Source organism: Perognathus longimembris, chromosome 16, assembly GCF_023159225.1.
Source record: "Perognathus longimembris pacificus isolate PPM17 chromosome 16, ASM2315922v1, whole genome shotgun sequence".
Classification (NCBI taxonomy): domain Eukaryota; kingdom Metazoa; phylum Chordata; class Mammalia; order Rodentia; family Heteromyidae; genus Perognathus; species Perognathus longimembris.
The window spans coordinates 9,871,386-9,885,839 of record NC_063176.1 but is presented as its reverse complement, the minus strand read 5'-3'; the positions used below and the strand labels follow the sequence as shown (position 1 = coordinate 9,885,839).

The 14,454-nt window shown below is 34.6% G+C and overlaps 1 protein-coding gene across 5 annotated transcripts in view; it reads right to left on the bottom strand.

The window, feature by feature from the left end:
• Adgrl3 (adhesion G protein-coupled receptor L3) overlaps positions 1-14,454 on the bottom strand; it is a 648,664-nt gene that overhangs the window by 60,031 nt on the left and 574,179 nt on the right. For all 5 annotated transcript variants that reach the window (XM_048363857.1, XM_048363853.1, XM_048363854.1 and 2 more), the window contains 2 exons: positions 12,108-12,328; positions 1,169-1,235 (listed from right to left, as the gene is read on the bottom strand). In XM_048363857.1, the coding sequence (XP_048219814.1) occupies positions 1,169-1,235; positions 12,108-12,328 (288 nt within the window). The remainder of the gene's footprint in view (positions 1-1,168; positions 1,236-12,107; positions 12,329-14,454) is intronic.

Genomic DNA, 14,454 nt, shown 5'->3' with positions numbered 1-14,454 from the left:
CATTGTCATTACTCTATTTTCTTGTGTTTTTATTTGCCTCTTATACTATAAATATTGGATGATATGTTTCATTTGGATCAATACCCTATTTTCTACTGTGTTTATGTATGTATGAATATATATATATATGGACATATAAAGAATATACATCATATTGCTTTTCCATATTATGGAACATTTCTTAATTCTAAACTATTTCTAGTTTAAATAGTTTAAAGTAAGAAATTGTGGATCTATATTTTATTCAAAGACAAATGGATAACACAAATAATAATTATATGTCTACATATAAATATATGGGAATAGATATATGGGTATAGATAATTCTGTCAGTTATGGGGGCTTGAACTCAGAGTCTGCCTGCTGTCCCTGAGCCTCTTTGTGCTCCAGACTAGTGTTCTACCACTTGAGCCACAGCACCACTTTTGGTTTTTGAGTGGTTAATTGGAGACAATTGTCTCATGGGGAGTTCTGTCCCCTGTGCTGTCTTCTAATCACAATCCTCAGATCTCAGCCTCCTGAGTAGCTACAGGCATGAACAACCTGCACCTGGCAATAACTATATTTTTTTAAATATATTTGTGTATAGTGTATACAAACATACTATATTGTATAAATATATACTTTGATCTAAATTAGTATAAAAATCATATTGGAAATAAACATAGTATTTAACTGAAAATAAAATGGGGAGCATGGTTTCAGAATGCCTGCTTAACTGGGCTGTGCCACTCTCAAGTAAAGTCAATTCAAGTTTACTTTTAAAGAGATATGAATAAAATGGAAGAAATAAGTATTTTCCCATCTTTCTAGATCCTGCATACTTCCGATTCAAATTATCCCATGGAAAAAGAATGAAATACACTATTGTTGAAGTTATCATTGCTCAATTATCTACATAACTACATGGACTAAATTGGATTAGATTTCTAAGTAGCCACATATTGCAAAACTCTTCATATTCATGTTTTCTTCTCCCGCAGGTTTAGATTGACTATTTTCCTGTATAAAAGTAGCATATAATGAGTGCCTAATTGCTTGAGTTATGTAAGGTCAAATAAGTACATGCTTCACCCCAAATTAACCTATGTAAATTAAAGACAGTACAGGAATGGCAAAAGTTTTATTTCTTGATGTGGAAAATACATAGTTAATTAGAAATTCTTACCATAATTATCAAGGTCGCTGGTCCTATAAAACTCCAAATGAAGTAGGTGTCAAGTCTGAGCCAACATCTGCAGGGAAACACAAGGGAAAAAAATACTCAAACACAGGGTCCTGGACATATATCAAGAGTGAGCGAGTGACATAGAGGAATGTGAGCCGCAAACATTCCACTGGGAGACAGGAAATATTACATTGCTTGTTCATTTAAATGTTGAATTATGTGCCCAATTTCTGACAGCACTATTGATGGAGTAAGATAATTACCCCTTGAGGAAGCATGGGGGGGCGGGAAAAATGGCATTGGGCCTATTTGCTAAATCCTTTTGTGTCTGTCATAGAAATCTTATGGAAAAAGAAAGAAAAGAAGAAAAAGAATGAAAAAGTCATGCATAGAGCCATTAAATTGCATAGCTTTAAGCTATCCTTTTCCCTCCAATTACACTGCTACATAACCTGTCTATCAGCTGTCAGGCAAAGTGACATTTTCCTGTCAAGAAGATCTGAGGAAATTCAGTACAAAGAAATAAATTTGGTATCAGAAGATTGAAGTTTAATTAGGTTGGGCAGCCAACCTTTGAGAATTCTTGAGTCTTAAAAAGTGCATTGTTACTGCTCATGCTTCTGAGGTTGCAAATGATCCTAGCATCTCATGAAGTTGATTCATGACCTAAACGTAAATTATTAATCACTTAATTTCAGCCACATTTAATACTCCCCCAATTCTTAAAGCCTCTGGGAAATTACACTTCCATTCTTCAGGATGACAGGAAGACAAAATGGAAGTGACTCCTTATGAGAAAGATTAATGTAAATTTTGAACAAATTATCTTTGATGTTAAAAATAATATCTTGAATTATTTGCCATCCGGGTACATCTGAAGCATAATTAAAAAGGAAACACTTCCAGCAGCAAGTATCCAAGTGTTTATCTGTACTGTAAACCTACAAATCTTAAGGACTTAACTATGCTTATAATTACACAAGTGATAGTTAAACCTAAGCAGTAATAAAATACCAGAAAATCTATAAAGAATGCAACATATAAATACCTATCGAAAAGGAACTGATACATAAAATATTTTCTTATCTCAGATGAAATATTACAAAAGTTAAAAGAGAGACAGACAGAGAGAGAGATGAGGGAGGAGGGGAGGGAGAGAGGGAAGGAGGGAGGGAGGGAGGGGGAGAAAATAAAGGCCAGGTGCTGTAATCCTAACTATGTAGAAGGCTGAAATGTGAGGATCATGGTTTGAAGCCAGCCCAGGCAGGAAAGTGTGTGAGAGGCTTATCTCTAACCAGCAAATAGCCAGAAGTCAAACTGTAGCTCCAATGGTAGAATCCCAGCATTGGTTCAATAAAACTAAGGGACAGCACTCAGGACCTGAGTTCAAGGCCCACTACTGCGAACAACAAAAGCATGGATCTAAATACGTGACAAGAGGTTAAATTTGAGAAATGTTGAGGGCTTCTGATAGAGGGCCTCAGTGGCAAAGCGCTTGCCTGGAATGCACAAGTCCTTGCTTTCATTTGGATGGATCAAAAGACAGACAGACAGAGAGGCAGGCAGACAGACAGGCAGATAGATAGACAGATGACAGAAAAAACAATTTCTAGACCTTTGGCTTTCTTTTAAGTGAAACACATATAAACTAGTTCTAATAAAAGTATAATGAGAGACTTCCAGTCTATATATTCAACCTAGAGAAGGCAATTTCTCTCTATTCAAAATAAACATAACTTTCCTCCTTCAAGAAAATACTATTGGTGAAGTAAACCATACTTAAATTCTTCACCATTGTGTTTGAGTAATTCATTATACTTTTGTTATGTTGTTGAAACACTTGATCATAGAAAACACATGTGTGGTGGTGTTGCCTGTAAGCAGAAATCAAGAAGAGAACTCAGATTTTGTATATGGCCCTTGCCTTTCTTACTGTAGGTGAGGCTGTCACCACCTTAATAAAGGGATGTGTGTGACTGACTTGAGTGAGCAAGGGGAATTTTTGTGGTTCTCTATAGACCATATTTTCCCCTCAGGGTAAAATCAAAGAACAAAGCAAAGACATTCTCCTAGAATATACTTTTCAGCAAAAGGATGCTGTTTAAATTGTAACAACACAATACAATACTAATGATAAATGTAGGAATGAGTATGAATAGTATAGCTCGTGTTTTTATGTCAAAGTTTTAGACAAGAAAGCTGAGAGATACAATAAATTTCCAAGAAATGAAGGAAAATATGCTGTAGGATTTTCTGGAGATATCTCTACATCTGTCTGTCTGTCTGTCTGTCTCTCTCTCTCTCTCTCTCTCTCTCTATCTATCTATCATCATCATCATCATCATCATTCAAGTTAAAGAGTTCTACAAATAATGTTTATATGGTTAGTGATTGTCTTTCCAGGAAGAGAATTTTAACAAAAAGTATTGCCAGATATTTCATTTAAGCAACAGTCATTCGGCTTTTCCTACAAAGCTTTATTCCTTTTAAATGATCTCAGTTTAGCAAATGATTTATTTGGAAATGTGCTTTTGCTATAAAGATATCAGAGAAATGTGAAAGTGAATTCAGGAATTATTTTTACTTATAAAAACTGCTTTCAATGTGTGTTTATTAAAACAGAATTAAATTCCCATCAGAACTGAACAGTGAAAAGAGGTAATCTGAAAGATCCAATGTGGACTCACTGAATGTACCATCTCTCCATGAGGGCTGCAGGGCTTTATGTCTTCTGGAAGGCTCTGTGGCAAGAATGTCTTGCTAATTTGATTGCCATATGGCCACACCTGCTGTTGTTTCTGGACACATGCTGGCTCTCTCAAAGCTTTCTGTATTTCCTCTCTCCCTCATTACCTACCTTAAAAATTTGCATAGTTCCTGCCCCAGTTCACCAAGTTAATATTGAAACAATTCTCTCAGGCTTTAATGTGAGGAATGGTATCATGCGGTTTGTAAACAAATATGCCTGGAGATGCAGAGTCTAACTTATAGCACTGTATAAATCAGTATCATGTGGATTCAATTCAAATCTACCAGTTAAGGGAAAACCATTTCAGATGAGTGAGACACATGGAGGAGGGACACTTTATCACAGTAAGCTTACAAAAGGCCAAAAATATCTACGATTGAAGAAAATGATCCACTTGAAAGTGGCTTTTATCCACCAAGGAAGTTCTCAGTCATGAAATGAGTCATTTAGATAGAACATTCTTGTGTAACTTTTATGATGTCTCAAATTACTTTTTAATAAAATTTAACCATATGTGTATAATCTACACATTGTGCTTATGAAAATACTATACAAAAGAAATCTGAGCTAGAAAAGCAAGGACATTCTGACCACATTACATTTTATTGGAAGCAATACAAAGAGCTTTCAATACCAAACCCATTCTAGAATTTAAAGGAGCACTTGGAATGTGCCACAGACCTTGCATTGTCCTTATTGCATTAGCATAGCACAAATATACCATTTAATTCTTACTGTACTGTATTTTTTCAAGTGATAAAAACAACACATTATTATTTTTTAAAAAACGAAGTCTTACTGAATCAATAATTTTTCACAAGGATAAGTTGTTATTCTCTTCCAGAGTTTTTGTATTCCAAAGCATAATAAACATCACTAAGATTAAAAATGAAGATTTCAGTATTAGTATCAGTGTCACCTAAAAGTCAGTTACCTATTCTGCAAGTACCATATTCATGTTTATCAACAAAGGAGAAAAAATGGAACAAACTACTTTTTCTCAACAGGACACACTGTGCTCTTGAAATAGGAAAACAGAAAACTGTACTTCTCAAGTTTAATCTCTTCTTATGTTAAACTAAACAGTAAAATACTCGTCATTTTCTCACAAGTCATTTAGAAAAGGCATAATTCTGTATTAAGTAAAAATAAGGCCAACTGGACAACATATATAAATGTCATTGAAAATATATGTTCCACAATGTTTTTAGATTCCAGTAACACTATGAAATTATAATTTCTTATTCAAAGTCAGCAATATATTGTCATTGAGACACTATGAAAGACTGTATTTTGGCCTTGATTTTATTCTGTCTTGTGGAACCGATATGTACTTTCCAAAGTTTAGTTAAGAAATGTAAATTAACCATGGTATTTTTTCCACTTCCCACAGGGTATTAAAACCCAGACTAAACTATAATTGGAAAGTACTCAATGTAACCAGTAAACATATTTTGGCCGATATTTAGCCCTGAAATTAATAAGTCTTAATTATATCAAGTTGTTGATGAGAATTTATAAATGATACAACCTGGTTTCTTCTGTAACATATGCAGATATCTCTGTATTTGTTATCTATCTATGTCTATATATCTTCTAGAATAGTTGACAATGTTTTTTAAAAAGAGAGAAAAACGTAGCCAGAAAGAAAAGGGAAAAAGAGACAGAAAGATATGCCTAACCCTAAACATGACTGATCCTTGGTAATAACTATTAACTATAATTTTCATTACAGTTCAGTCATATATCTAATTGAGATACTTTATGAGTAATCACTTTAGAATAAAACATTTGTCTGAATCGTGAAAGGATGGAGTCTGAATTGGATAGTCATGTTTAACATTTGTGATTCTGCACAGTACTGGATTTGAGAACTGAAATGTTGCTAATATATCATTTACGCTGATCATAAAGTGTATATGTCTTCCTCTGTATCAACTGCATAATAGAACTAGTAATAATAGTTGCAATTTAGCAAAATCAGCTTGTTTATGCTACACACTTGATTTACATACATACTTTAACAAATAAACAGGTACGTTTATATACACACATATATTTTCAAACATCACACAAGTCTTACAAGCTTCAAACAATAACCTCTACTTTACAGATTAGGAAAATTGTGATACATAATTGGGCTTGAGGTGTACTGTAGTGGAATTGATTCCCAAATCCTATGGCTACTGAATATTATTGTACTTCTTTTATTCTAAAAATAACTCAGGTCAGACATTTGACTTTAGTTATATTTCACTGTATTTCAAAAACAACAGGACTGGGCTGGCAATGTGGCTTAGTGGTAGAGTCTGCCTAGCATTCATGAAGCCATGGGTTCAATTCCTGAGCACCACATAAACAGAAAGAGACAGAAGTGGCTCTGTGGCTACAGAGGTAGAGTAATAGGCTTGGACAAAAATAGACCAGGGACAGTGCTCAAGCCCTGAGTTCAAACCCTAGGACTGGCAAAAAAAAAAAAAAAAAAAGGACCATAACCCTGTCAATCTGGTATGTGGTTCTGATGTGACTAAACCCTAAACTAAAAAGTTTATGTGAACTTACAGTTCTCACATATGGTGATAACTTGATGTCCTGGAGACCTGCTTCATGTCAACGAACTGTAACAGTATTTCAAATGTCACGTAATAATTGCTAGATAAATACTGCAAATGAAAATACAAATTCTACAAGAAATGGACCCACTGCCTTACGCACAAAACTGTAAACCCTCTGTACAGCACTTTGACAATAACTAATTATTAAATAAAGAAAATAAGATTTTCTTTATGTAGCTTTAAATGTGTACCTATTGTAGACAAATACATAAAACAAACCTATGTATAAAACTAGCAGATTCTAAAATGTTCACTGTGCCTTGACAAAGCCTCTTTCTTCAATAATGAAAAAAATCTACAAGAAATGTACCCAAGGCCTAACATATGAAACTGTAACCTCTCTGTACATCACTTTGACAATAGATTTAAAAAAATAAGAAAAAGAAAAAAAATCTACAAATTCAACGACTGTTTTTCTGCCCAAACACTCATTCTAGTTAAATGATAGAGAAAAAAAGAAAGAAATCTGGCTGCTCTTAAGTTGTGAGCTGGGGTGTGGGTAGGGATGTAAATTTCAATAGATGATTTGCAGCAATTTCAGATGATCACATGTGAATTCATTTGTTTTCAAGAGCTTGCCTACTCTACTACTTCGGGATTTCTGATTGATCATAAAAGTTCAGGATTTAACCCGTCTTTGATCAAGCCCTTATCAATCAATTTCCTAGCCTTGGTTTTATCTCTTAGATAATCCTCTGTCCTTGTTTGTTGTTGTTGTTGTTCATTTGTTTATTTATTTATTTTTTTGTTTTCTTTTACTCCTTTCCAACGATCTTCTTCCTGGTACCCAAATCTCACCCCATCTCTTGATCCACTCATCGTATTGACAGTTAACTTTTTCACTTGTATGAATGATACTCAAAAAAATGCTATAAGCCATTAGTGTGATTTTCTTTTCTACTACTAACACTTGCATTTTGAGGCACTATTGAGGCAGTAAAGTTTGGAGGAACTGATTGGCTCCAGATAATAAAATCAGTGTTCAGAACTCTATTTCCAAGAAGTTTTGATAGAATTATTAAGCCAATGTCAGACTTTTGTAGACTCATCTTCTGACAGTATGCTACTGAGTGGCTTCATTAAATGTTAACAAGAATAAGGGTACGGTGTTTGGAAAAAGACATAAAAACAGATAAATGGAAATAAATGCCCATTATTAATAGTGCAATTTAGACGAGGTCCAGTCATACAGCATTGGTCTAAAAAAGACATTTGGTCATTTGAGGAGTCAAATGTCAGGTTATTGTATCCAAATATTATTATAAAATCTGAGTATATGTGAGATAAATAAAACATTTTGTTTAAGAAAGTAGGAAATAGGGGCTTGGAATATGGCATAGTGGCAAGAGTGCTTGACTCGTATACACAAAGCCCTGGGTTTGATTACCCAGCACCACATATATAGAAAATGGCCAGAAGTGGCGCTGTGGCTCAAGTGGCAGAGTGCTAGCCTTGAGCAAAAAGAAGCCAGGGACGGTGCTCAGGCTCTGGGTCCAAGGCCTGGGTCTGGCAAAAAAAAAAAAAAAAAAAAAAAAGAAAGAAATGTACTCACGGCCTGACATATGAAACTGTAACCCCTCTGTACATCACTTTGACAATAAATGAATTAATTTTTTTAAGTTGGAAATAATGAGTCTTCTATAAGCATTGTGAATTGATGCCAAATGAAGCAACTTTTCAAGATCAAATTATGTATGCTTTGTGTGTGTGCATGATACATAATAAATTCAATAGCTTAATAACGCTTCAGAGAAAACCACATCATAATCCATCAGCCAGATGAAATATGATAGCATTTCTATCTGTACCAAAATAATATTTATTCAAACCTGCAAAAACAATTATATCTCTAAATCTATCTTATTATGTTCATATGAATCTCTACTTTTAAGAAGGAAAAGCTTTTATAATTATGGAAAGGTTTGCAAACCAACAGCTCCTTATCATTATAAGGTAGCGATTAAATAGATTAATAGGAGTCAAAAGGGTGAACCATTTCATATATGACTCACTGTAACATATATTACATGGCTTTACTATGAATGTGCTCTCTTTGGGTGAAACCAGAGTAAATGTAAGAATCATGGAGTTCTAAAAAAAATGTAAAAGACTTCCAAAACATAACAGTTTACTATATTTAATTTACTGAAAATGGCCTGTATTTCTTTGAATTCTGATCAATTGCAGTTTATATTTGTCTGTAGATTGCATACATTTTATTTTTAAAACCTACCATGATGTATAGGAAGGAGATATTAGCTAACAAACCAAAGAAACAAAGATTAAAAGTTACTTGGCAAACCGGTCAGAAAGTGGACAAGGAATGGGTAAGGTCACATGAAATAAAATAAAAGAATAAACAGTAACAGAAACTAGAACAGCAAAGACAGGTGACATTGAGGACCAAGTTACAGAATTCTTTATGCAGAAATCATGCGAGTTGCATAGAAGTCAATGTTTGCCTTTGTCTTTCAGAAAATGTCTTGATTAAGACCGTAGCAGTTTGTCAAATGAACATTTGATAATTGAGCAAAGGTTCTGTTTTCAATGATCTGTTTCTTTTCTAAAAAAATGTTTTATTTCAGTTATGAGGGTGGGTGGGGATTGTCATTGTTACAATGCCATCAACAGCTGCATCTTCATTAGAAAAGACATCATTGTAGAGTTGTTGGATTGTATGAGCTCCTCAAAAGTAGATGTGAATCATTTTTTCCTGTGGAGCAGGAAAGCTCCTGTGTGGACAGTTGTTGTTGTTTCTTTTTAATATACAAAAGAGACATTGAAATGCCTTCTGTCTGCTTGTGATAAAATTTTATTGACTTCTTTTCCTATTCTTTCATCTTTAAGTGTTACCTACTATTCCTTTTCTTGATCTCTGTTTTCCTTTTTATTTGGCCTAAAAAGAATGTCATAATTATAAGGTTTGTTTTGAATCAGTGCCTTGGAAATAAATTAGGCTTTATTCCCATATAGTAATAACACCAGTAAATGAGATCTTCCAGTTATGGTGCAGGAAATTAAAGCAACAATGGCCAAAGCTTTCACAACGTCGCCAGAGACAGTCTATTATTGATTCTAAGAGAAGACAGATTTCTACTATGCAGGAAATGACATCTGACTCCAAATAAATCACTGAAATTCAAAGCAAACAAGTTGAATCAATTCAGTAACAGGAAAACTTGCAAATAACTAAGGAGAGAAATATGATAATTATAAAAAAAGAAAAACAAATCAGGATCTTCAAGGGAACAAAATGGAACTACATAAGAACAGTATTTGAAGTCCCGGAAGGTGAAAATAATAGTATTCACTCAAATTAATTTTTTTAAGGGGAGAGTGCATTGAATAAAAGGTAAAATCCTACAATCTAGGAGAAGTGACTGCTAATGGGGTCTTTGCAGGTTGATGAAATGATGCTGAAATGAATGGTACAGAGCATATCATTCTGAGAACAAATTACAAATGAAGTGTACAATTTAAAGGTGTGATTTTTGTGACATGTGAAGCATATCAATACAGGTGTTGTATTTATAGGAAGCACACAACAATGATCAGTCTAACACCTCTTTCCTAAAGTGTCTTTAGAGGCAACCTCAGATAATATATTTTTCTAAGCCTCATCTGTCCCATTGTTGTTACTGAATAAGAATGAGCTCATATTTGACAATAGTTCTCAAAGTCAGATTCAATATCAATTATTATTCATTACCTCTACATACTATTATTTATGCCCTTAGATCATGGATATAGCATTCTAGCAATGAAGTGTAGAGCTACTTCTGGATTTTTGATGGTTAATTAGAGATAAGAGTCTTTCCTGCTTTAGGAAGGCTTTGAACTGTAGTCCTTGGATTTCAACCTCCTGAAGAGCTAAGATTACAGGCATGAGCCATCAGTGCCCAGATGGATAGTTTTATAACCTGCCATTTTACCTGAGAGAAAGAAAAAAGAGAGAAAGAAAGAAAGAGAGGAAGGAAGAAAGGAAGAAAGGAAGAAAGAAAGAAAGAAAGAAAGAAAGAGAGGCAGAAAGAAAGAAAGAAAGGAAGGAAGGAAGGAAGGAAGGAAGGAAGGAAGGAAGGAAGGAAGGAAGGAAGGTAGGAAGGGGCATGAGAGAGAGAAGGAAACAGGCATTAGGTATATTTTTTTTTATTGCATTATTGGTGCCTAGGCACCACACATCTGTTATGTTCACTAAGCTTCTGATAATTCTGGTGTCCTTTTTTTTTTTGTTCCATCATTAGGATTCTCATTTCTGGGAAGCAAGCTGCTTTATTGCCAGTCGGCTAGGGCTCCTGACTGTTAGTGGAAAGTCATGAAACCTGGCTTATTAACTTCTGGACAAATTGATGTATTCTAACCTTATCTGAGCCTTCACTGCTGCTTGGAAATCTTTTTTTATTAATGTCTAATTGGCTCTTTAACGTATTTTCCAGAGGTCTCACTTCAAAGCCCTTCAAATCTCCTGTCTCTGCAACGTGCCCTTACCTATTCATTCAACAGAACTCCACAGCTTACACTTGATGGGAACCTTCAAACCCATAAGGCATCTTTTTTTCCCTCTCATAATTTCCTTGGTTACTTTTACCACAAGAGCTAATATGATCACTATTTTGCAGTCAAATTACTACATATAATTCTTAAAAACTTTACTTTCTGTATACAAACTTATCTCTTCACACCTTCCAATTTGGCTTCTGCTTCCAACACTTTCTCCAAATAGTTGTTGCAAAGGTCAAATGATTTTTCTCCAATGCTTATCTTACCTGAATTATCTTTGACATAAATCACCACTGGTTTTAAAATGTCAACTTGAAACTTTCTCTCACTTTCCTTGACCTTCAATTCCATGATTCTCTCTCTAAGGGTCTGTTTACCTCTGTCCCTTCCCTATTTTTAGTTTCTTTCCCTAGTCTACATCTTCACTATGTTTTCTCATCAGAGATCTGTCTCAGACTTCTTTCTATTTCTTCTATGGAACCTTTCCTTCACTTTGAGGATATCAATTGTCAAGAAGCATCTTCAGTGGAACTCTTTTTCCAGTTTGCTGTGTATCTCTAAGTGTGCCACACTTATTTTAAGTTCTACTGAAGATAAAATTTACAACGGAACCCCACAAAACACAGAAATAAAAGGAGGAAAAACACAAAATATTTCTATTCCTGTGGTCTTCCTGCTCATCAAGCAAAAGGCTTTCCAGTGTCTTTCAAGATATAATAGGAAAGCAAGAAGCCATCTAGGCTAGGCATCTCTCTCTCTCTTATCTCAGTACACTGCTTTTAATGTAACTGGCTCCTTGCATGACAAATGTTTCAGTGCTCTGTGAAAAATAACAGAATTATCATCTCTACATCTTACTCCAAGTTATGATGTAGAGTAAGCGTTATGCTCGAAAAGAATATTTTCCTTTTCAACCCACAAGCAATATATAACCTAAAATTGCATTGATTATATCCGTTGTTTCTGAATTCCTTCATTTAATGCGTTAGGTAGTAGATTAAACCAATAGAACCCAAAGCTTTATTAGAAAGTAGATTTTAAAAGGGAGGAAGACAAAAAGCAAACACAATCAACTCACACTTTGTCTGTTCCATAACTTCTGTAGTCCACAGCGGCGGCCACGGCCACAATGAGAGCAGGCATGCCGTAGCCCACCAGATAAAAGTACTTCCTCCGTGAGTGCTCGCTCTCAAAAACCTCCACCAGCATGATGTACAGCTGAACTCCCTCCAGGAACATCCAGGTGAAGGCAGCCAGGAAGAAGAAATGTAAGAGGGCAGCAAAAACAGCACAGGCAATCTAGGGAAAAGAACATGTGAGTCAGTCAAACAGCTTCCCAAAGGAATAGTCAGAAACTTCCCTGAACACTAAACCACCTGCTAATAATCTGCCAGTAGTAAAGGAGGTCTGCAAAGTATAGCCTAGCTAACCACCAAAAGCACATGCTAAAAACAAGTTCATGTTACCTGTCTTTGAAAACTGCCCTTAACTTTCATGATGGCTTATGGATGGACATACAGGGTAGTATTTTAAAAAAGAAAGAGAAATATTAATGTTTAAGCAAAAAGTCTAATGAGAATGTATGGATAGTTATTACTGAGTTCTCTCTAGAGATTTGTTTTTTGGTGTTTTTTTTTGCCAGTCCTGGGGCTTAAACTCAGGGCCTGAGCACTGTCCCTGCCACTTGAGCCACAGTGCCACTTCTGGCTTTTTCTGTATATGTGGTGCTGAGGAATCAAACTCAGGGCTTCATGTATACGAGGCAAACACTTAACCACTAGACCATATTCCCAGCCCTTTACTGAGTTTTGTCTAGAGATTTTCATATAGTCTCAGGAAAAATTTCCTGAACATAATTATATGTATATTACATTTGATCCTCTAACTTCTTTAATTACAAATGAAAAGGAGAATGTGGAGGTGTTACTCAAATGGCAGAACACCAGCCTGGAGCAGAGAAATGAGTTCAAACACCAATAATAACACAATAGAAACATAAGAAATAAAATTTTAAAAAGCTGTTAGAGAAATATTAAACCCAAGGAAAATAGTTACATTAAAATATCATTAACTAATAATCATGGAAAGAGATTATTAACTACCAGTCATTGCTAATATATCTTTTCCTGTCTTATTTCATATAGTATTTAATGTGGCATTTAAAAAAATCTATATTTGTTAGGAGTAAAATGGATGTGAATGAAATAAAATGTTCTCAACTTTTTTCTTTCTCTGCTTTATTATTGCTATTGTTCTACATATCAATCTATGTAAGCTTGGTTAAAACAAACTACCCATATACATATAGTATATGTCTATATATGCATACATATAAATACACATATACATGCATATATATCCCCAAGGTATCATGACTTTCATCTTACTTTATCATTTGTTTGTTAATTCGTGAAATCATACTTCTTTGTGTCTTTCCTTCTGACAAGAAGTTCCAACTCAAACATATACCGCCTACTATCTCAGGTAGAAAAAGAGGAAAATTAGGCATAACGGGAGCCGTTAATTAGTATGGTCCCTTAGAAGTGAGGCGGAGGAGGTCAGGACGCTTGCATTTGGACGATGTCAATGAAGGGAAACAGGAAAGTTAAAGACTGAGGTGGGAAGGAAGCAGGTGGCCCATTCTGTGTGGGACACAGGAGAGGACATGGAGCCAGCAGGAAAGGATAGACAAGCTCGCTGAGCTGCAGCTCCTTGCTTTTCTCTCCATCACTGTTCTTTGTGTTACAGCCATTCGCGTTGGGCTGCATCCAACCTTTGCTACAGATTTTCGGATCACACGCAATATCAGGAAATGAAAATAAAAGTAAGATTGCTAATGAAAGCAAATGACACAGAATTTGAATTACAGCTTAAAACAAGGGTAAGTGATATCCTCTTTGAAACGGGCACAATTTTTCATTGATTGCTTTTTTAGACTTAGAATTTCAACTATTAATTTTTAAAACTCTAGAACTGTACTTTTTGGAGAAAATGTGTACTTTGATTGCTTATTCATGTATATGTACATTTTGGAGAGGCTCTTAAGTAAGTAGGCTAAGCAATTAAAATATATTCACCATAATTATATCCTTTACAGTCATTAATCATGAATGCATAATCATAGACATGAATTCAACTGAACTTATATTATTAAGTAATCTATGCATATGGACATATACTAGAGAACACTATTAAATGAATTAATTATTTATTATGCTCATAAATATGATAAATTTTAAAAATGAAAAATTTCCTTTCCTTTTCAGTTCTAGTCATGAGAACAAATACACTATATACAAATATCTAATAAAGGGTCTCACAAAAATTACAAAGGGCATAAAGCACCTGGAATGCATTAGATATTATATATATTTTACTTTCTGTTTGGTTTTTTACCTAAAATAGTTGACTAGTATTATTCTTTT